Genomic DNA, 23,707 nt, shown 5'->3' with positions numbered 1-23,707 from the left:
CCTCCTCCTGGCTACAACCACCCCTCAGGTAGTTGTAGACAGCAATGAGGTCACCCCTGAGCCTCCTCTTCTCCAGGCTAAACAATCCCAGCTCCCTCAGCCTCTCCTCGTAGGGCTGTGCTCAAGGCCTCTCACTAGACCTGTCACCCTTCTCTGGACAGCAGTGTTCTTCCTGTGCAGGTTTGACCCCTTGCTCTCACAAAGCAAATGCCTGGGATGGGTGGCTGCAATAGGCATGGGTGCAGTGATTCATGTTTCATAGATTGCGCTGTCTGAAAAGGATGCCTTCAGAACACCTGCGAGCTTAATGAGCTCTGAAAAGGCTGGGATAGATAGAGGTGGAGAGTGGGTGTATTTCAATAAATTTTAAGAAGATAAATTAGATGAGGCCTGGAAAAGACCATTTAAATCATCTGTCCTCACGTTAAACAAGTTTGATTCCTGCAGTGGGAGTGCAAAATCTTTTTCGAAGGAGTGCTGTTTTGGGCTTGAGATTTGAAGGAAAAAAGGGGATTATGTTTGCTGCCATCTGTTCTTAGAGCCTTTCTCTATGTCATTTAACAGCATCCAGAAGAGACATTATCTTGCTGTGGCAGAACAGCCTTTTCTCCCATTTGAATGTCGTCTTTTCTTTGGTGGAAGGCAAGAAATCTGCCTTTTGCTGTGGGCGGACATACATAATACTTGCAAGGGGTTCTTTTTTTGTTAATCATGCTAGAAAAAAAAAAGCATTTGACTTTAAAGCTATGCTTCCTGTATTTTTGCTGTAGCATTAGAAGCAGCTGCTTACTGTTATTCATACAGAGAGCCCTAGAGGTACTTGGTGGTCTGTAGATTTCAGAAGGGGTCTGCTAATGGTGCTTCTAGGCAGTGAGGTGCTGGCTCGTAGTGTGCACCAGTTCTCTTGGTTTCTCTCAGCACAGGAGACACAAGCAAGGAGTTTTAGTTCTCTGATACAGAAGAAAATGGAAGCATTCTAATGTAGTTTGGAGGTGACAGGCTTGAAACTGCTAATAGAAAATTATCTTTTCAGAAGTGGGGCGCTAGTTGTATGAGAGTGCTGAAACAAAGTATCTCATGTATGTATCCAAAATAGCTGGAGAAGCTGCATTAAATGCTGCTGACCTTCAGAGAGGACCTGCATGTTCTTCAGGTATCTTTGAAATAGTAAAGATTTGGATCAGACTTGCAGGATGGATCAGACCATCCCAGATCTCACTGCATTTCACTTGAATCTTGAGCTAGCTTCTGTGAAAAAACAGTGTGGTGACCCTGCTGGATTTCATGTCTGATCCCTTATGGCAGCTGCATTGATGGCTGTGGTCTCCAAAGGTCATGTCATCTCCACTGGAGAGACTATGTTGGCTAGGAAGGAGTATTTATTGTTTAACAACTCTGGAAAAGATGGATAGGGGTGGGTGCAAATACAGGGGAAGACTATTGATCTGGCTAGACTTTTACCCTTGCATTAAGCTTGCTGTCTCTCAAGAAGAGTTCATTTTCAGTATAAGCTAATTTCAGAACTTCTCATTTGGGCAGGACAAAAAGACAAAAGGAAAGGGTGAACTTGAGAGGAAGTTTTCTGTGGAAGAGCTTTAAGAGGTTTGCTAGAGAAAAGTAAAGGATTTTATCTTCATCACTTATTTAGTCTATTCAGTGTATTTACTCCCAAATTGTGGTGAGTGAGAATTTGTTGTAGTTAATAACAGGTTCTGTGTCATGTTTTGTAAATCAGCAGAAGTTAAGGTGAAAAAGAACAGGTAAGAACAGACCTTCAACAAAGAATTCCAAATGATTTAACACACAGCCTTTATATTTTAGCCCCCCTATTAAAGCATGGAGAGAAATTTAAATATGCTTTAAACTTACCTTTGTAAGATTAAATTTTTATCTTTACTATGCTGCTGCCCTTGGATGCTGATGTAGGTGATAAATGTGAAAAGCAAAGTTATCTCACCACCAGCTGCTGGCCTACTCTTAGGCAGAGAAGGGCATAAATTCCATTTCTGCTTCTGAAATATTAGTGTATTCCTGCATCCCTCACTGCTTCCCTTGTAGCTGTCAGTCATGCTGCAAGGTGTGAAAATGTAGCATGCATAAGCCATTCAGAATTGAGGTTTTAAAAGATACAGTAAAATGGTGGTTTGCTTTCATTGGCATAAAGGTTATTTTCTGACAAAGATCCGTGGTGCTTTAGGATTCCAGTGGTATTGGGTAATGTTCAGCACTGGGTAAATGGGGTGAATCTAAAGGATTGAGCTCTCTTCTTACATTTGTTTGTGAATTGGGAGTGATGCTCCCAACACCAGGCTCTTCTCTGTGTGTAGTATGAGCCTGACTTAGATGCAGTGGTTGCATGTAAGATGCTACATGGTGCTTGCATTTAAGATCTTACATAGTGCTTTTTTTTCCCTTGAGTGTCTTGCAACATTCTTTTTGTTAAAATAATTCCTCCACCTGTGCATCCTGAGCTGTGGTGCTGAAAGCAACAGCGATCATTGTTATGTGGGGGAGCATACCATGTAATTTCTACTACATGTTAATTGCAGGTATTTAACATGCCAGGACTTCTGAAAAAGCACTACTCAGTTACAGGAAAGAAGTGATGAGAAAAATGGTGCCCATTGCTTCATCTTGCAGAGCAGCAAGACAGATTTATTGGAGGGGAAGTGAAGCTTCTGAGGAAAAGAGAGTGGGAACGAACTCAGAAAAGGGCCATGGGAGCCTGGAGGTTTAGCTGCCTGAAACAGAGAGCTTTGCAAACCTCCTTTTAGGTTTTCTTTGTTCCTTTTCTTTTTGTTCCATAGTGACCTTGACTGGTTCATACCTGAGATACATTGAGGCACTAGTTCAACCTAGGAGGAGTTTGGGACATTAGAGAACAGGATGGCTTTCTGTTCAGGAGGTGTCAATACTCTTTCCTTGCCTCACGTTTTCCAGCCTTGGCTTTGAGAGATATCTTTGTGAGTATCTTTTCAAGTGTGCACTTTATAAGAGCTGATGAGTATTCCCAGGGCTCGCTCTATGAAATTCACACCAGACAGCTACCTGATCTCATTGTGCTGTGTTTTGTCATTTCTGAAGCACAGATTTTGTCATTTCACTTCATCTTGACCATGGTAGGGTGAGTTAGAGTCTGAGAACTAATTTTTTTTTTAAGACCCTGCTTCCATTAGTTCTGCTTTGCCTTGCTTTTCTGAGTTTGAATCTTAAAGCTGTACTGAGAGTACCGAAGAAGGTTTAGCCACACAATTGCTGTTTGACACAGGAAGTTGAATGGCGAAGCCCCTGCATGTATGTGATAGCCTGTTTGCTGCTGGGCAGACTGTACAATTGCTCTTCATGCATTAAACAACCAATTGCTGATTTGTCTACATATGTAGGTTCATCCTTTACCAATTTCCTGTCACTGATAGTTTCCAGGAGATGAAAAGAATAGCCAGTTCCTGGTTTTTCTCTTCTCTTTATTTTTGTCCTTTAGCAAGAATATTTGTGTGTGTGTGTGTGTGTGTTTAATAGCATTCATTCCCTAGAGAATAATCTCAGTCCTTGTTTTAGCTGGCCTCCTTCTGAGAGTGTGTTAAATCTGTAGCCAAGATCACAGGCAGCTCTGGGCAAATCATTGGGCTGTTATTAACCTGCCTCCATGGCAACTGCTGCTTGCCAGCCTGAGGACAAAAAATGTTTTTATTCTGCTGAGTTGCACAAAAGGTTCTAGTGATGCCTTGCACAAAATGGCCATTGAAAGGGGAAATGCAGTGATGTGTGTTTGTGCTGTACAGTTTCATATTTAAATCGCTTTACACAGTTGTGCTGGAACTGGATATCCAGCTGAAAAGTTCAGTGTCTTGGCCAGACAAAACGTGAAAACTAGCAGAAAATTGTAACTAAACTTGCTTTAGTTTTAATAGTTAAATTATCTGCTTGAGTTCACAGGCCCTCAGCCTGCACTTGTCATCAGTACATTAGCAAGTTATTTTGTGAACTTAAACTGGGCAGGCATCATTGCGGGTTTTCAGTTGCACCGTACGAAGGCACTTGCTGGCTTAGGGTTACTGAGAGAGGTCCTAAAGGAGGGTTCCTGGAAACCTTCCTTGTTTAGGAAGCTTGGTAAACATAAGTATGGGACGAGGCTCAGATTTTTAGGGAGTTTTGAAAGCTGCTCTAGTCAGTGCTTGCTTTAAAACAAGATTATACAACAAACTGTATTGCTCAGGCTAGGCACGGATTTCAGCTGCTCATAAGGAGTATTCACGATGGGATCTGGGTAGGGATCTGACACCGTGATGAGGTTGTATCCTGCAGTTAGTTACCCTCTAGCAGAAGGCTGCTGCCAATTTGGGTGCAGAATGACTATCTATGGATGGATGCTGTCCCTTAGAAACATGCTGGCTTGGGACACTTTCTGCACTTGCAAGCTGGCAGTATGTTGTTTCCCTTTGAACTGAAATCTCTCCGCTTCCTGCTTCAGTCTTGATGCGAGGACAAGTAGTTTCTGTAGTTCCACACTTGGGCAGTTTGCTCTGCCTTGCTCAAAGTAGTGTGGTTGCTTTATGCACTCTCTTGGTGTCTACCTTTTCTGTGGTCTGCCCTGACAAAATGAAAGCCACCTAAGCATTGTAATGCTTTTTCACTTGGGCTGTAGAGAAGGAAATAAAGATTGTGACCACAAAGATACTGTGTGCAGCTTCTAGTTGCTTGGAGATGAAAGGAGGCAACTCGTTGGGCTGTTGGCTTGTGTTTGAGAGTCTGGGGTTACTGACAGGTAGCGTCTTGTGTTTGAGTGCCAGTACCTAGTTGGGAAGTGTTAATCATTGGTCCTGGGTCTACACTAGTTTTTGATTTTTGTCAAGCAGGCTGCTTCCACTTTCTGAGACCAGCAGCTTTTCTTTTGGATCTTGTCAGTCCCTTGGCTTTGCTTCCAGCTGTTTTTTATTTCCCACCTTTCAAATGCTTCTGCAAAACAGTCTTTGCATCAGCACAGTCAGATGATCAATCTCCTCCACACCAAGCAATGATCTGGGGTTTAGTCACCATCTTCTTTAGGAGTGCAGCCCAAAAGGCTGTTCATTTTGTGCTGTGGCCATGCATGTTGAGCATTGTCCAATGGATCAGAGCATGGTTACTCTTAGATAATCCTTCATTGCTAATCCTGCACCAGGTGCAAACAGTTCTTGGATTAACTCTTGGTGTTTGGGCCTGACCCAGGAACAGATGCTGCTGAGGCGAGCCAGCCTCATATCTACAACTGCCTTTGCATCTGACGTGTTGCTTGTGTGCTGCATTCAGGCAGGCTCCCCGAAGCAGAAGATTGCTCTGCAGGGTCTGGTGTCTGAACTTGGCTCTGGACCTCTGTGATAAGATGAAACCCAGAGATTATTTCCTCTGATACAGCACACATTTGGGTTTTGTTTGCCCCATCACTGCTGAACGGCAGTGTTTGTTCATTCAGCAATACTTTTGTCATGAAGATAGTTCCTACTGAGTGGACTCCAGCTGTGGGCTTGACTATAAATGCTTCCCAGGCTTGTTCCTGTACAATTAAGTCTTGTCTGCTGCTAGTGAAGTGGCATTTCATAAGTCATTTTGGCAGTGGTAGCTGCTTAAGCCTGACTAGGACACTGCTGGTGACTCTCTAAAAGAGGAGTTTCCACTTCTGGAATGGGAAAGCTTTCAATTACCAGATGCATACTATTCCCCAGTGCCGTACAGAAGTGCCTGCTCTGCAACTCATTCATCAGTGGGAAAGAGTGGGATAAAAATAAACTTGCCTCATGTGGTGGATGGAGACTTGCTGATCTTTGTGAGGAATTTTTGGGGTGAGAAGATGTGATGTACTTGCCAGCTGTCTTCCTGCTTTCAGATGCTTTGTCCATTGAGCACCTTCCCATAGAAGCAGCAGGCTGTTCCTGCAGTGTGCAGTGCTGGTTGCTCCATTAAGTGGTGTCTTAATGGCTTGTGTTTTGTGCAGTTGTATGAAATGCACGTTAATGGAGACAGCTTAATGCCATCACCCTGAAGTAATGAATTGGTATGGATTGCCATTACCATTATAGTGCAGTTAAAAGCTGTGTTTGTTTCCAATTTACATTTCCCAGCTCTGCAAGCAGATGGTTTTTTCAGGCAGCGTGGTCGGGAGGAACCTGGAAATTCAGCTGCAACCTCCTTATTACAGTGTTTGTAGAACAGCAGCTCTAAGGAGGTGTTTTGTTAACTCAGACTACTTAAATGATACATTTAATTAAAACTATGTGCTTCTGCAGACTGTATCCAGGCACTGCTGCAAATCCAGTGCATTCCTGCAAAGCTGGAAGTGTACTGTCTGTAATGCAGCTTCCTCTCCCTGCCTTCCATAAGAATTAGTACTCCTTGACCCGCATTCAGTTTTTCCCTATGACCTCATACTGATCTCCACAAAGAAACTGGAGGGCCAGAGGACAGTGTTAAGGTAGTTAAGTTTTGCAGACCTAGACATGTTCCTTTTACAGTGAAAGTGCCAAATATCTTTTACTTTTTCAAAAGGCTTCATTGTCTTGACTGTTTGCTTCTCTGGCTCGCAGAACAGTGCCAGCATAGCTGGTGCTCCTGTCCTTAGTAATGATCAAATGTGGTGAGCTCTGCATGAGCAATGGATCACTTTAGACAAGTGATGGGTTTTTTTTTTTTTTCCTTTTTCCATTTCACAGACTGTCTCATTGATCTCTTCATCATGTAAAGACATGAGCACTCAGCCCACTTTCTAGGCTTGGAGTCCATACCAACAAATCTGTAGGTCACTGCTTTAGAGGACGATGCTGTCTTAACGCCGCCTATAGATTTTTGCTTAGCATGTCAATGCCTGGGCCTTTTAGTCCCTGTGGCTCTTGCCAAGTGGAGGACAGATATTCTCTTCCTCCTAATTAGCTTTTTTTGCTCATTACATTTCTTGTACTTTCTCTCTTCTGCTTAGGTTGCTTTGAATGTTGCATTAAGTGCCTAGGAGGAGTGCCATATGCTTCGCTGGTGGCAACCATTCTCTGCTTCTCGGGGGTAGCGTTGTTTTGCGGCTGCGGGCACGTGGCGCTCACGGGAACTGTGTCTATCCTCGAGCAGCACTTCTCCACGACTGCCAGTGACCATGCTTTGCTGAGTGAAGTGTAAGTATGCCTCCCATTTCCATTATTCCTCATAGCATCCTCATGCTAAATGACTAGAGGTGGATTCAAACCTCAGTCTTTGACCCTGAGTGTTAGGTTGAACGTTTGTCCAGCAGCACTTGATTCGTTTTGGTGTTCATGCACAGAGAACCACTGTGTATCCTGCTCAGCCTGTTTGGGACCAGTACTATTTAGTATTCACCCTCGGTGGGTTTGCTGACAACACCAAGCTGAGTGGTGCAGCTGGTTCAGCTGAGAGACAGGATGCCATCTGGAGGCACCTTGGCAACCTTGAGGAGTGGGCCCCTGCGAACCTTGTGAAATTCAACAAGGCCAAGGGCAAGGTCCTGCACCTCAAGTCAGGGTAACCTCCAGTATCAGTGCAGACTAGATGATAAGGGATTGAGAGCAGCCCTGCAGAGAAAGACTTGAGTCTGCTAGTTGATGAGCAGTTGCATGTGAGCTGACAATGTGTACTTGCAGCCCAGAAGACCAACTGTATGCTGGGCTGCATCAAAAGCCGTGTGGCCAGCAGGCCGAGGGAAGTGCTTCTGCTCTTCTTCTCTGGTAAGACCTCACCTACCTAGAGCACTGTGTCCAGCTCTGAGGCCCTCAGCACAGGGAGGATATGGACCTGTTGGAGAAGGTCCAGAGTGCCACAAAAGTACTCAAAGGCATGGAATACCTCTCATCTGAAGAAAGACTGACAATGTTGGGGTTGTTGAGCCTGGAAAAGAGAAGACTCCAGGAAGACTATTGCAGCCTTTCAGTACTTAAAGGGGGCCTATATGAAAGGTGGAGAAACACTTTTCACTAGGGCATGTAGTGACAAAAAAGGGGTAATGGTTTTTATGTGAAAGAGGGTAGATTTAGTGTTTGTTAGTGATACAGTGTTCTAAAGGGATGACAGGAAGACCAGGAAACTGTCCATCCTCCCTCAGAAGATGGACTGGTATTGTACAGATGAGAAAAGACTAGAAAAGAGAGTAAATGTTTGTCTCTGCGACCACCGCCTTTGGAAATAACCACTGGTGAAATATTAAGGGCTTTTGTGTTGCAGTATCTTCTCTGGGACACTAGAGGAAGATCTGGAAACCTGTGTCAGGGCCCATCCTCAGTGTCCAGCACTGACATAAGCCTCTGATTCCCCTTGACACTAAGGAGTGCACGGGTCCTAGGCTGTGGGCTGGTGATCTGAACATATGGGGTCTTATGTGGCCCCTGCAGCTGGACTGCCAGGCTTTGAAAAGGCTTTGGCCAGTGGCAGCCAGGAATTGTACTCAAGCTGTGATTCTCGGTGGCTGTGCACTGGTATCAGGGTCCTGACTGGCTCAGAGTTTGGCTTCCTGCCTGCTGCTTGCCACAGGTCCACACCAGCCACAGGCACAGCAAGCAGCTGCGTCCTGGAGATGTCTCTATCCCAGGGCAGGTGACACAGCATGAGGAAGGGCAGCTAAAGCCTGCTGAAACCTGAGGTCTCTGGAAGGAGTCCCTGTGCAGGCCACGCACCTGAGAAGAGTAGTTCCACGTGGCACAAATGCTTGTGGGTGCTGCACACAATGTGGGTGTGCTGGCAATGAACAAGGCACTTGTGTTTTGCTAAGATCAAATCTTTAGGGCACTATTTGGAGTCTTTGTTATCACAGTCCAACTTGACATGCTTACTTCTCCTTTTTTACATTTCCTTCATTGCTGACCCCCTTTATATGCTTGCAGACATAGACTTGCCAGTTTGCCTGCAGAACTGACCCCTTTCCATCCTCCAGGATCACTGGCATCAGTCCTGCAGAACTGTTCCAGGGCTTTTATCCCTTGCAGGAGACCCTTTGTGCCCAGATATGCCACATTCTCTGAGACTACCCTGCTGGGAAGTCCCACACCATTGCCACCCACCCTCACAACCCTGGCTATGGCTGGGCACTGCATCCCCAGTTCCAGTGCATGAAGACATGAGGGCCCTGCAGTTAGCCACAAAATTTAGTGAGAAACTGTAAGCAGCTGTGCATTGTAGCTGAGTAGCCCTTCTATCCCTGCCCTTCTATCAGTCTTCATTTGAGCAAAGCATAAGAAATTGTAGAAGCAGCCCTAACAGCATCAAGTTTAAATTTTGGAGAACCGTTGGTGAGGTTTCTTGTCAAGCCAGCATAGGCAGCTGTGGAAATGCATAGAATCATAGAATCAGCCAGGTTGGAAGAGATCTCCAAAGATCATCCAGGCCAACCTAGCACCCAGCCCTAGCCAGTCAATCAGACCATGGCACTAAGTGCCTCATCCAGGCTTTGCTTGAATACCTCCAGGCATGGTGGCTCCACCACCTCCCTGGGCAGCCCATTCCAATGCCAATCACTCTCTCTTGCAAGAACTTCCTCCTCACATCCAGCCTATACTTCCCCCTGCACAACTTGAGACTGTGTCCCCTTGTTCTATTGCTTGTTGCCTGGTAGAAGAGACCAACCCCCACCTGGCTACAACCTCCCTTCAGGTAGTTGTAGACAGCAATGAGGTCACCCCTGAGCCTCCTCCTAGCCAAACAACCCCAGCTCCCTCAGCCTCTCCTCATAGGGTTTGTGTTCCAGGCCCCTCACCAGCTTTGTTGCCCTTCTCTGGACACCTTCCAGCATCTCAACATCTCTCTTGAATTGAGGGGCCCAGAACTGGACACAGTATTCAAGGTGTGGCCTGACCAGTGCTGAGTACATACCAGTGCATAATTCCTACCAAAGCAACTAAGGTTTCAGACTCTGGAGGCCTAAGAAGAAGGGCAAGGGAGAGGAGGTGCTAGAAAGGGGCAAATAAGTTAAGGCCCTGGAGACACATTATAAATGAAAAATATGCTATTAAGGCACCCTTTGGAATAGATTATTTTTAGCTGAGTTTCATATTACTGATTTCTAGTAACAGGCATTGATTCTCTCCTAGACTATCAATGATGGTGAAATCAATTCTTCTATACTCTCTCAAAGCTTGACTTACTTTTATTCATGCTCTGCAGCGACTTAAGGCACTGGAATTACTTGCTGTCTTGGCAGCACCCTCCTGCCTTTAGAGCAAACTTTTCCATCTCAGGAGGAGTCACTGCTGGTTTGCTGAATTTTTTTATCAGATAAATATCACTGGAGTCACAATTTTTTTGCTAGCATGCATTAACTGGATTTTACAGGTAGAAAAGGTGAATCATAGAACAGCCTGAGTTGGAAGGGACCTCCAAAGGTCACCTAGTCCAAACCCCTCTGCAGTAAGCAGGTGCATCCTCAACTACATCAGGTTGCCCAGAGAATTTCAGGGAGTGCTTCCTTTCCGTAAGCCAAAGGACTTGCCATGGTAGTTCAGCCTTTGTCACTTCAGAGCCCCGTGTTGTCCCTGTCACATATTCCCTGAGTTAGGTGTCAAGATGGGTAACAGGGGAAAAAAGGGAATCTCCATACTGGAGGCATGAAATTGTGGTTTCAATGTGGTGACTAACAGCAGTGAGTGTAGGAACTGCAGCACAAACAGGGCATGCTCAAGCAAGACTTAATGCTCATCAGTGTTGCTTACCTGTGGAAGCAAGACAGTCACACCGGTGCTCTCCTGCAGCCTGCCTCCTTAACATGCATTAAGGAGCTTTCAACTGTTCTTCCAGAAAAGGAGCTCTCTCATACCCATGATGGTTTGGGAGGGCTGACTTTGTATTTATAGGAGTGAAATCTAATTGTGTCTTTTCTCTTTTCCATTTCAGAATACAGCTAATGCAGTATGTAATTTACGGCATTGCATCGTTTTTCTTCTTGTATGGAATAATCCTCTTGGCAGAAGGTTTTTATACGACAAGCGCAGTGAAGGAGCTGCATGGCGAGTTCAAAACAACAGCCTGTGGTCGCTGCATCAGTGGAATGGTGAGTAGCATCAGAAATGGGAACAGTAGTCTTTGTTTTCTAGAACCTGTTGGGCTCTGTTTGAATCCTGTGCTTTTGAACAACAAAGGCTGCCTGTTTTTCAATCCTTATCGCTGCTCGGAGTCAATCCCCGTTGCTTGTGCTTTGAGCTTTGAGGATGCTTGGTCAAATCCCAATCCAGTTCCTGCAGATGGACTGTTGGCATGCTACTCTGGCCTCCTCTGTGCTAAAGCTATTCCTATTGATCTAAACTAAGTTGTTGGAGATCGCTGATTTTAAAACACTCGATGCAAGTCAAAATAAACTTTGTGCTTTTAAAACGTGGAGCATGCCAGTGATGCATAAAGGCAGGCTGCAAAATGGCTGTGGTTTGCAGAGCTATTTAAGTAACAAACTGCAGTTCCTCTGACTTCCATAGTCAGTGCTGCTTGAGGATGTCCGGATCCTTCAGACTAAAGCATAATGAATGAAGCTTTGCATCTCTCTGCTTGAATCAAGTATTGCTGCCTTGCTTTTGCAGATGGCGAAAGGCACACGTGTATAATAGTGAGTCTCTTCTGCAAAGCTGAAACACTTACAGCCTTCCAGTTACAGGGCATCCATCTTCCCTTCAGTACACTTCTCTACCAGAACAAAATTTTAAAGAGACTTTAACTAAAAATAAAACTTCAGCTTCTCCCCCACATTGCCCCCCTAGGGCACGCTCTGCAAGAACAGCAACGTAACTGTTTCTGAGAGAGGATTTCAAAGCTGCTTCTGAAAACCTGAATTCAAAGCTCGTAGTTATGGAGGAAGCTAAGCAGTATGACAGATCGCCCACGGGGAGAGTGTGGGTGAAAAGAGAAGAGGCTTTTGATGTGATTGTTGCATTTTAATATACAAGCTATATCCTGTGCTTTAAAAATATGTACTTTAAGCTACTTAAATACAAAAGAAATGATGCGTGTTTATTTTCAAGGGGATTAACAATTTCTCCACTCTTCTGTTGGATACTTCTTGGATTTTTCCAGAGCATCCGATCATTTTCCAGCTAAGCAGCTATTTGCTTGCTCTTCTTCTAGTGCAGCTGATCTTCACTGAGGAGCAAAATTAGATCTAAAGCAGCATTTTGCAAAGATCCAAAACACAGTGTATCTCATTAGTGCAGGCAATTTCTTGTGCAGTTGAGTAGTTGCAGGCACATGATTGTCAGCTGCTTATACAAATACCAGTGTTACACATGGGAATGTGACAGAAAAATATGTTTTCATGTTTGCCCATATTTGTCCACACAATGAAGGAGAGAACTTGGCAGCTGAGTAATGGCTTGGAGATCTGGTAAGACACTTCAGTGCTTAGCAGTGACATTCATGGTGTCGAAGCGCCTGTACGCTGCTGTGCAGTGGCAGAGTTGCTTAGAACACCAGAGTTTAGATCAAGACTTGTGAGGAGCTATAATAATCTTCACACATTATTGGTGCAGACAAGAAGCTTTTGAACATAGAATGATTTTGGTTTGCCTCTTTGATTGAGAGCTTCTCTACATCTTCCTACACTACATTACCAAGCGAGGTCCTGCAAAGCAGTCCCTTCCATCTTATAGAATCATAAGAATAATAGAATCATAGAATCAACCAGGTTGGAAGAGACCTCCAAGATCATCCAGTCCAACCTATCACCCTGCCCTATCCAATCAACTAGACCATGGCACTAAGTGCCTCATCCAGTCTTTTCTTGAAGACCCCCAGGGACGGTGCCTCCACCACCTCCCTGGGCAGCCCATTCCAATGGGGAATCACTCTCTCTGTGAAGAACTTCTTCCTAATATCCAGCCTATACCTACCCTGGCACAACTTGAGACTGTGTCCCCTTGTTCTATTGCTGGTTACCTGGGAGAAGAGGCCACCCCCCACCTGGCTACAATGCCCTTTCAGATAGTTGTAGACAGTAATAAGATCACCCCTGAGCCTCCTCTTCTCCAGGCTAAACAGGCCCAGCTCCCTCAACCTCTTCTCCAGATTATCCATGTTGGCAGTGGTAGTGCAGAATAACCATTTCCCACAGCTGCCACACTAAATCTGAGAGCAAGTGAGTTTTCTTCTGGCTACTTTAGGAGCAAAAGGCTTTGTGTACTTCCTGTAGTGCCCTCTTCCACATACATGCACACGAACACACATTTAATGTATAGTTAATTTATAGAAATCCTTTAAACTGGTCCACTTGGTCCTCACCAAAATCCACAAAGAGAATTCTGAATTCTTATTTAGAACACACAAGTCTAGTGTGTGGCACTATCTAATATGAAACAATTCAATGGCAAATTAAAGACTGGATGGGTTTTTCATGAGTTTTAGCTTTGCAAGTGCCTGAACCTCACCTCCCCCCACACATCACCTTTTTGACTGTAAAAACCTAACCAGTTGCTCAACCTTTGCTACAACATTTGCAGCACATCTGGACAAGAACATGTGAGGATGCAAAATTTCACCACTGCAGCATTATTCATTCAGTCCATCAGTTCTGGGTCAGGCTGAGACAATCTTCCAACCCACAGCCCTTCCCATCCTTGCTGTTCTTCTCTGGCACATGAGTTTCAAGTAAGATAGTTACAGCATCAGTGCTTTCCTGGAAGTAAAGCCTTCCTAGTCCACCTACAGTTAAAATTCAGCAGTGGAAAAGGGAACACACAAGATGGAATAGCATGGTGCTGCCTTCCAAGTATGATTCAGATCCTAGTCTCACCAGGAGGAGAGAGAGCTAAGAACTTGTGCCAGAGCTACTGCTTTACTCTAAAACCTAGAAGAGCAGGAGAAAGGGAAGAGGTCCAGGAGGAGGAGGAGAGGTGTAGATACCCAAAGCAACGAGTGCCATACCTTATAATCTTACCAGAGAAAATGCATGTAATAACTATTTTTTTAAGGAGCAAACCCAAAACAGCAAAGGTCAGTGGAAAATGCTTGATTCTCTGAAGTGAATGAATTAATTTTCTTCTTGACAACATGCCAGATCAGTTGAATCTCTCTGATTTGCTGTAACAGTTGGGGTCTGTTTTCAAAAATAAATATCCTGGGATGTTACATTCAAAACTGATTTGAATAAATCATGGAGTATGAGAGACCTCTGTGAACATCAATTCAGTCTATTTGCAAGGTGTATAGAAATGCTAGTTTGTCACAGTTAATTCAAAAACCCTAAACCTCTTAAATTGATTTTTGTTGGAATTTTATTGGGTTTAGCCTACAACCAGCATCCCTGCTTAGCTGAGAATCTTGAGAAATTAATGAACTGCTCTTCCAGGAGGGCAAGCTGCTAGCTCAAGCAAGCTGATGAAAAAAGGAAATGTCTGAATTACTTTCTCAGTGGCACTTGAACTACCAAAGTATTTGTAAGCAAGGTGAATGCTGACTTTATCTGTGCTAGGAGATCCAGTGTCAGTGCTGGGCCCAGTCCTGTTCAATGTCTTTATTGATGATCTGGACGAGGGGATTGAGTCCAGCATCAGTAAGTTTGCAAATGACACCAAGCTAGGAGCAGGTGTTGGTCTGTTGGAAGGTTGGAGAGCCCTGCAGAGGGACCTGGACAGGCTGGATGGGTAGCAGAGGCCAATAAGATGAGATTGAACAAGGCCAAGTGCAGGGTTCTGCACTTTGGCCACAACAACCCCAAGTAGTGCTACAGGCTGGGGACAGAGTGGCTGGAGAGCAGCCAGGAAGAAAGGGACCTGGGGGTACTGGTGGATAGTAGGTTGAATACTATCCTTGATAGCAGTGTGCCCAGGTGGCCAGGAGAGCCAATGGCATCCTGGCCTGTATCAGAAACAGTGTGGCCAGTAGGATGAGGGAGGTTATTCTGCCCCTGTACTCAGCACTGGTCAGGCCACACCTTCAGTACAATTCAAGAGAGATGTTGAGGTGCTGGAACATGTCCAGAGAAGGGCGACAAAGCTGGTGAGGGGCCTGGAGCACAAACCCTATGAGGAGAGGCTGAGGGAGCTGGGGTTGTGTAGGCTAGAGAAGAGGAGGCTTAGGGGTGACCTCATTGCTGTCTGCAACTACCTGAAGGGAGGTTGTAACCAGGTGGGGGTTGGTCTCTTCTCCCAGACAACCACCAGTAGAACAAGGGGACAGAGTCTCAAGTTGTGCCGGGGGAAGTCTAGGCTGTATGTTAGGGGGAAGTTCTTCCCAGAGAGAGTGATTGGCATTGGAATGGGCTGCCCAGGGAGGTGGTGGAGTCACCATCCCTGGAGGTGTTCAAGAGAAGACTGGATGAGGCACTTGGTGCCATGGTCTAGTTGATTGGTTAGGGCTGAGTGCTAGGTTGGACTGGATGATCTTGGAGGTCTCTTCCAACCAGGTTGATTCTATGATTCTATTGCTGCATTTCTGAAAGTATGCCCAAAGATTACTTTGAAGCATTTTGAAGGAAAATTCAAGTACTCTTTTCAAAGAACAAACACGAAATGTCTGTGTATTTTCTCTGCCCAGTTTGTTTTCCTCACCTATGTGCTTGGAGTGGCCTGGCTTGGAGTCTTCGGCTTCTCTGCCGTGCCTGTCTTTATGTTCTACAACATATGGTCAACCTGTGAAGTCATCAAATCTCTTCAGACAAATGTGACAGTTCCTGGGGACCAGATCTGCGTGGACATCAGGCAATACGGTACTTAATTTAATCCTGATTAAATGCTTCATCCTTTCCCCTTGGTCTGCCTTCAGTAGCTTTGTCTCAAATGTATCAAAGGAACCAAATGCAAAAGTTATCTCCTGTCCCTGTGCTGGTACTTTTCTAACCAATTCAGGTTATTCTGGTCTCTTTCCATATGCAGTCAATGTATAGGCTAAGTGGCAAGCTGGTTATCTACAATGGTTTTGTAGCAGTTTCCAGTACTACAATATTGGGTTTAAAGATACATCAGCCTCAAAATACACTGCTCAGAAACAGAGCTGAGCAACAGATAACCAAATTCTGGTTTTTAAACCCATATGCTTTTATTCTTCCCTCTCAAAAAGCTGATGTAACGTTTGAATGTGAAGTTAACACCTGAACTTTGCTCCAATGATTACTTTCAATTAGAAGACCACAGAGCTGCTATTGAGAGCCGGCCTTAACTACTAAAGAATTAATACTACTTCCTGATAACACACAGGTAGCAGGGGAGTGGGGATAATAGCTTAAAATAGGATTTTCAAGGAGTCCATTTTTTGAGGTGAATTTTTCTCTGAAGCTAATCTTTCAGCCTCCCTTGTTAAAAGACCTTTTGTCACTGTTACTATGGCTTCATTTCAGTTGATGTTTTCAAGGGTTTTTTTTAACCCTTTGGACTACGTCACTGGCAGCTGTGAGGAAATGGATTCAGAGTTGTAAACTAAGACAGCTTGGTTTTGCTTTTATATCCTGTCTGTAAGTCCCGTAGGAAAAGATAAGAATACACCAATTTTAAAAGCAAAAAGTCCCAAATGAGTTAAATGTTTGCATCCTATTTTGGAAACTGACAGCCAGAGGCTGGGAAGAGGTTTTCTTCAGCCAAGCCCAGCAGTGCAGGAAGATGTGCTCCTCTGCCTTTCAGCTTCTCCTGGTTGTTTCACAGCTGTACGAGCACCCTGTGGGGCTGTGCTGTTCTTCTCATCACTAAAATCATTTGGGTTTCAATGAGCAACGGGAGGGAGCAGCTCCTTAGCAGGAAACTCATGTCACTGAACTGTCCTCACATTTTCGGGTGGAAGTGGCAGCTAAAAGGCTTCAAGTGTATTAATATTGCAGAGTTGCAGAGAAGATGGCTCTAAAGTAAATCCTACAGAACATTTTTGAAAGCCATACCATCCTGAGATAATTTCAATGTCTTGCCTCTTACAGAGGTGCTAATTCCAGCCAGCTGAGCTTGAACTGCAAGTTGTATGGGGAAGACAAACTGCTTTGCTCCTGTTTCAAATGGCTTTTGCTTAGGCTCTACATCTGTTATGAAAAGTGTAGGTTATTGGAAAACTTCTTGATCCTGTCGACTTTTCAGTCATGTAACAGAAGTAACTGGAAGTACAGTGAGGTACCTCAGACCTTATTTTCTTGTAGCAGATTCACTTAATACTTTTTTATCCACAAGAACTAAAAATCCTTCTGTAATTCTTCCCTCTAGCTCCACATTCACACTCTTCTACAGTAGCTACTTTTTTTCAAGTAGAACTTCATCTAGTAAGGAAGTGCTACCCTGAAAGGTGCCAAGTACCTCTGATAAGCAGATTACCCTTTCTATGCTGAATAGAGGAGTAGGCAATGTGTGACTGGACCTGAAGTGCAAAATCCCAACCAACCATTTGGCTGCCATATGGGAAAACCACATCTGAGAACATGCCTTGGCAGCAAGCCTTGGTGTAAGGAGAAAGCAACTTGAGTGAGCTGTTTGAATTCCTCCTGCCAACTCAGAGCTGTACTGGTCAACACACGGATGCCCAGAATGGGAACACAACTGGCAAGTGGGCGGAATAGATGAGTGAGGAGCACAAAGTGTGTGTCAATTGCTAAAATCAGTGATCTCTTTTGCTGTGGTATTTCAGGTATTATCCCTTGGAATGCTGTACCTGGCAAAGCCTGTGGGCCAATTTTAGAGAACATCTGCAACACGAATGAGGTACAGACAGTTAACTTGTGTGCAGCTTCTGCCTCCAAGCCATTTCGGCACCATGTAATGAATAACTTGATCAAAGTTTTTGGGGAAAGCTAATACTAATAGTATAAAGAGATAGCTTTAAATACAACACTGAAATTATTCTGTGTTAGATCATCCAGAAAATGACAATTACTTAGGAGCATTTTTTTTTTCCCTAAAGTGTTGAATGGGCTGCCTGGGGAGGTGGTGGAGTCGCCGTCCCTGGGGCTGTTCAAGGCAAGACTGGACGTGGCACTTGGTGCCATGGTCTAGCCTTGAGCTCTGTGGTAAAGGGTTGGACTTGATGATCTGTGAGGTCTCTTCCAATCCTAATAATACTGTGATACTGTGATACCTTGCTACAAAGATGGATTTATTGTCCTTAATCTCTAGAACAGTTGAAATGCATTTTATGATCTCTCAACTGCTTCAGTATTTCTAACATGTTTTTTTTCCCTCTAGTTTTACATGTCTTACCACCTGTTCATTGTGGCTTGTGCTGGAGCTGGTGCTACTGTCATAGCATTGGTGGGTAACATTCTGTTGTTGTTGTTTTATTGTGTAATGTGTTCCTTTCAGGCTTAAGATGCTTTAAGATTAAATTTTATGTATCTTAAAATCAACCATACTAGACATAAAGAAGGGCAAGCTGCAGTCACCATTATTTGCTGCTCTGGTTGGTCGTTACAAGTCAGCAGGTCCAAAACTTTTGCTTTAAGAAGTCATCTTAACCCTCCACCCTCATCTTTAAATTCTTTGCGTGTCCTTTGAGAAATCCTACTTGTACCCACTATTGCTGGTTTTACATCCACCATTTTTTCTCATTTTTCTAGTCTATTTGATCAGTCACTTGGAGTTTTGTGTCTGGACCCAGGCAGTTTGACTAGTCCTACTCTGCAATGACAATTACAGGTAGCAGCTAGTAAAAGAGATGTTAAGAAAACAACTTGTGTCCTCTGTCTTAATGCCTCTGCTAGCTGCCAGCTTCTAGCGTCATGTCACCCAGAGGCAGGTGCAATACTCAGTATTTGGTGACAAAGTAGCCTTAGGTGTGTATGTAGGATACTCTCTCCAGATAAATCACCATCCCTGGAGGCGGTCAAGAAGCGCGTAGATGTGGCGCTTCAGGACGTGGTTTAGTGGTCATGGTAGTTGGGTTACGGTTGGACTGGATGATCTTAAAGGTCTTTTCCAACCTTAATGATTCTATTCTGTGAATCTGTTCTGCTCTAAATGGCAAGTTCTTTGTCTCGCATCTTCACCCTGGAAGAAGCTCAGAATAACGTCTGTTGTGAAAGTATCAACAGTTGCCCAAATGGGCTTGAGCCGTCACCTTGTATCTTACTTTCCTGTATTTTGTTCTCTTCCACCAGCTGATCTACATGATGGCTACTACATATAACTATGCTGTTTTGAAGTTTAAGAGTCGGGAAGATTGCTGCACTAAATTCTAAATTGTATAAGCCCAGTAAAGAGCTGCATTGCGTAGCTTGAAATACCACTGACACCCTAAGCTAAAAGTCTAGCTCTCTGAATTTTGTTACAGTAATTGTAAATAGCTTCAGTAAGCATCACTTAGCTGATCAGATTAATAAAATGACTTCTTGTATATGAACTGTGATGTGGATGAGATCTGGCTATTCTTGCATGCGGAGAGGATTCAGTTACTGTAGGCGTGTTTATAATGGTCCTTCTGAAGAGAGGTGGGAGGTTTCCATTTGCTTTCCAACAGTCATCTCTCAAATACTGGAATGGTTCAGGGCCAGCATTACTAACTTATTTTTCGTTCTGAACACCAAATACAAGCCCCCTCCCAAGCATACAAAACCATGTCATATGAAAGAAAAGCTGTGCCAGTCTCTTGCGACAGAAATCAGAAGCCCAGGTATTACGAATTGGATGTTGGCTTTTGTTTCCAATGCACGAGTGATAAAAGTTGATTGATTTACTTCATTTTTAAGCAGCTGCCAAATCGTGCTGTCCCTGGAAGGAAATGCATCCTTGCATTAGCTCTGCGTAAAACAATCACTCTTTCTTTTGGACCCTGAACTAGTAAGCAGCAGCTTATAAATAGCTTCAGTTCTTGTATGGCTTGCACTTTAGTAACTGATTTCTCAGTAGCCAGATCTCAAAACTGTAAGTATGACTGCACGGGAAGCAAAACCATGCATAGATCATGGAGACCTTTTTACACTACTGGGTTTTCTTTAAGAAGAGTTCAGTGGGGGAAAAGTGTGGATCAGTGTTCTCAGATGTAGAGGTTTTGGCATGAAGCATGGTGGAAAGAAGTTGGGAAGAGATGAATGCACAAACCAGAAAAAAAATCCACACAAAAATAATAATAATAATAATAATAATAACAAAAAGAAGCAGTTGCTACATGTGATATAAAACTCTTCACCTGAGGTTGGACAATGGCAGTTTAAAATGTAGTTACAAAAATCCATGATTAAGACTTCTTAACCCCCCCAGACTGCATGCTTTTGCTTAGTTTTGGACTTGTGTTTTGTTGTTTAATTTTTCACTGTGTTAATGTAGCCTTGTTCACGTCAATAAAACTGTTTACAGTTTCAGGCTTTTTTCCAGGGGGAGGGTGGAATTCTCATCTGCTTGTTGGGGGAAAAGAATTGCCAGGACCTGGGCTTGGATTTGCATAACCACCACAACCTTAGAGAGCGTTTCTTCTGGGCACCTCGTAGTTTACGGAGTACACGTTGCCACGTACCAAACTTTATTCCTGCTTCCCCACATTCTGCATTTTGAATTGATCCGTACAACTCTGTAGCTCATTTTGTTACTGTTAACACTAACTTTCCCTAAGTTGTGAATAACCAACTGAAACGTTAGCATGCCCAATTCTAGAGACCCTTGAAAATAGCCTCTGTGCTTGTTTTAATAACTTGGATGCTTTATTAACGTAGAATAACTTTTTTTTTGGTCATTATTTAAAAGAGCGTCTTATTAATCTAACTAGCAGCTTGCTTTGCCTCTTGACATGCTCACTAGCCATCATGCTCACCCTTCTCTTCCAGATCCACTTCCTCATGATACTGTCTTCTAACTGGGCCTACTTAAAGGATGCCAGCAAAATGCAGGCCTACCAAGATATCAAAGCAAAAGAAGAGCAGGAGCTGCAGGATATCCAGTCTCGGTCAAAAGAGCAACTCAATTCTTACACATAAATGTTTGCCACAGTAATTCAGCAGAAGAATTCTGTAGCTCTGACAAATCAACAAATAGCTGCTCTGCAGTACAGATGTGTGTCTACCAAACAAAATTAGAGAGAAGTGCAAAAGCTTCACATTCCAGCTCCTGGAACACACTCATAGGGAATGGGTAATCTTCCATCCTTTCATACAGAGAATGGAGGCTTTATTCCAGGCATTTTAAAAGGCAACACTTCAAAACCAGTGACCAAATTATTCTTCTTTGAGACTTTTGGTGTTTAGTATTTGACACTTCCTTCCAGCAGGACGTCCTGCACAAAAACGGAGGCAGGTGCTCCGAGCAAGCCAGCAGGCAGTGAGCGAATCTCTGTCCAGAGCCTAGGCAGAGGCAGGCGCGCAGCCCGTGCCTCTCAGTCCAGCGGCCAAACGAAATCAGCCCCCAGGCTTCCCGACAGTGCCAGCTTGTGCTGCGGCGTGGCTGCAGCCTGCCCCGGGGGCTGCAACAGGGCCATTTTCCATGGGCCACTCTTTTTATGGTGAAGCAGCCAGGCTCCTGCGCTGGCGGGAGCACGCAGCAGACGTCCCAAGCTTTTAATCCTTTTATTAACAGCTACCTAACGGAATGTAGAGCCCCGGATCTCGGATAATGATCCCCTCCTTTGAAAATAAATGTCAGCTTTGCCTTAATATTTATTTTCTATAAATGTCTTAGCATTTATACAGTGGCAGGTGACCATTATCCTACATTTTAAGTAAGTGGAAAGTGTTACCTTATTAAAATGACGCTGATCCGACTATTCCAAATGAGCGGAGGGGAAAGGATGCAGAGTTTCGACGCCAACGATAACAAATTAGAGCCATAAAGCAGAACACAGGATGTCCACCTTTCTCTATCTCGGTGCTTAGCAAATTTCTAGTCAGTGCTTAACGTGTTTTCCTTTTTACAAAGTAATTAGAGCATTCAGAAAAAACGTGGTGTTCAGGAACAGTTAAAGAAAATGAACAAACTGGTGCCATTTGAAGAGAAAAATCATTTCCCATAGAAGTTTGCCTTCTAATTAATGTTTGTTTGTTTTTTTTTCAGAAGCATTCAGTGATATCTTGAGTATTAGTGATGGTATATTTGGTGTTTGTTCTATATGATTATATATATATATATATTAAAAAAAACAATGTTGGGGGTGGGAGCAAAAAAAAGTAAACCAGATCAGTCTTCTGAAGAATTAAATACCAGGCTGTACCCGCGTTAAGCTGATGTGTAGTTTGATACTTTGGACTGCTGAATATAAATTGAAGGAAGCACAAATTTCTTCAAGTCAGTATTAAAAGGCATTTAGGGGTGGGTATTCAATTCTTTTTTTTTTTGTTGGTTGGTTGGGGTTGTTTTTTTTTGGGTTAAATACTGAAGTCTAATTTGACAGTTTGAACAAAGGGGCAAAGTTGATCACCGTAGAGCAAATCTGACAAAATAGCCTAGTGTATGTTCTTACCTGTTGCATGAAGGAGACATTTCTACAGCAATGCAGGTGATGTTCTAGCCCAGTGTTTGCATAAGGGTATAATGGAGGCAGTGTCTTTAAAGCCTAATTCTTTTCTAATTCAGTGTAGCTATGACTGGGAGTTTTTTGAAGTTTTGTTTAAGTAGTCTAATATTTTTATGTAAAGAGCATTAAATTTTGCTATGTATAAATTTTTGTAACCTAACAGTGAATCAATATTTTCTATCAGTGCCAAGGGCTTCCTGTAGTTACATCCAAGTGTTAAAATAAATATTTGTAGATAATAGACAACACTTGTGTACGCTTATTTGACCTACAGCTACTCCATACTAGCGCATCTCCGTGCTTTATGTCTCTATCTGAAGTTAAAATGCTTTTTTGTTTAGTAGTATCTATCCCATTTTGCTCCTGTGTGGGGAGGGAGGCCCTGTAGGTGTAAAGCTTCAGCATGGTAAGTCAGCAAGTGTTCCTAGCATGAAGTATTGGTAGTTGTTCCAGGCCAGCATAATGCAACAAGCACTCTCCATCCCATTCTGGACACCGAGCGGGAGGATTCTCTCAGAAATAGGGTGAAAGGCAGCACTGCTGCAAGGCCAAATTAAGCAGCATGTAAATTTATAGAGGCCACCAAATCACACCTTCTAGCCAAATTGCTAAAAGCAAAACTTCTTTGTCACACATTTGATACATCACGTTTCAACAGCGAATGAATTCAAGACAGAGTTTCGATTTTTGCCCCTAAATTCTGTCAAACTTGGCTTCATGTTCTTGTAGCTAGGTCAAGATGAGCAGCCTCAGATGCAGTGCAAGTTGTAATATCTGCTGCCACCCAAAACTACTTCATTGATTTTAAAAATACTGTATTTTATACTGTAAATAAAGTTTAATGATCTTGCCTATAATCTACCTACAAAATACAAAGCTTAAATAAAGATGAGTTCAATAGCATTTTCATCTGAATTTCTCAATTCTGGGCTGGTTAATAACAACAAGGTGATATGTAAGGTAAGGCTGCTTTTGAAAGTGTTTGTTTCCCTTACCACAGCAGTAAAAGGGGCAGGTGTCAGCTTTGGGCTGTCACACAAGCCAAGGGTCTCCACGGGATGCCTTTAAGAAATGGGTGACGATGACTGAACCTTTTACCCACACACTGCTGCTTTGCCACGCAGTTTGTAAGGGTTGGAGGGCAAGGGGTTGGAGTGTGGGAGGACCACCACTTGACAGACTGGTGAAAGTTTGGCTTTGGCACAGCAATGCTATCATCAACCTGAATGTAACTGATTCATTTCTTGGCACCTCTTTGTCACACCACTCAGGTGTGGATTACTAACATGTCTAGGCTTTGAAGGCACTTCACTGAAGTGATGAGACAGCACAAAGTCAGCTTATTAATTTATAAATTGTTAACAGCCTG

At 43.6% G+C, this 23,707-nt stretch overlaps 1 protein-coding gene across 6 annotated transcripts in view; it reads left to right on the top strand.

Annotated features, from left to right (window-relative positions):
- Positions 1–23,241, top strand: part of GPM6B (glycoprotein M6B) — a 116,339-nt gene extending 93,098 nt beyond the window's left edge. For 3 of the 6 annotated variants that reach the window (XM_064143095.1, XM_064143091.1, XM_064143093.1), the window contains 6 exons: positions 6,950–7,136; positions 10,855–11,011; positions 15,475–15,646; positions 17,536–17,609; positions 18,090–18,155; positions 20,660–23,241. In XM_064143095.1, the coding sequence (XP_063999165.1) occupies positions 6,950–7,136; positions 10,855–11,011; positions 15,475–15,646; positions 17,536–17,609; positions 18,090–18,155; positions 20,660–20,809 (806 nt within the window). In that variant the 3' untranslated portion in view covers positions 20,810–23,241. Of the gene's footprint in view, positions 1–6,949; positions 7,137–10,854; positions 11,012–15,474; positions 15,647–17,535; positions 17,610–18,089; positions 18,156–19,000; positions 20,201–20,659 lie in introns of those variants that run through there. The other 3 variants (XM_064143092.1, XM_064143096.1, XM_064143097.1) reach the window with 2 other exon arrangements.
- Positions 23,242–23,707: the final 466 nt, after the last annotated feature.

Source organism: Pogoniulus pusillus, chromosome 5, assembly GCF_015220805.1.
Source record: "Pogoniulus pusillus isolate bPogPus1 chromosome 5, bPogPus1.pri, whole genome shotgun sequence".
Lineage (NCBI taxonomy): Eukaryota > Metazoa > Chordata > Aves > Piciformes > Lybiidae > Pogoniulus > Pogoniulus pusillus.
The sequence above is the reverse complement of the archived record's forward strand: the minus strand, read 5'-3'. Positions and strand labels throughout refer to the sequence as shown.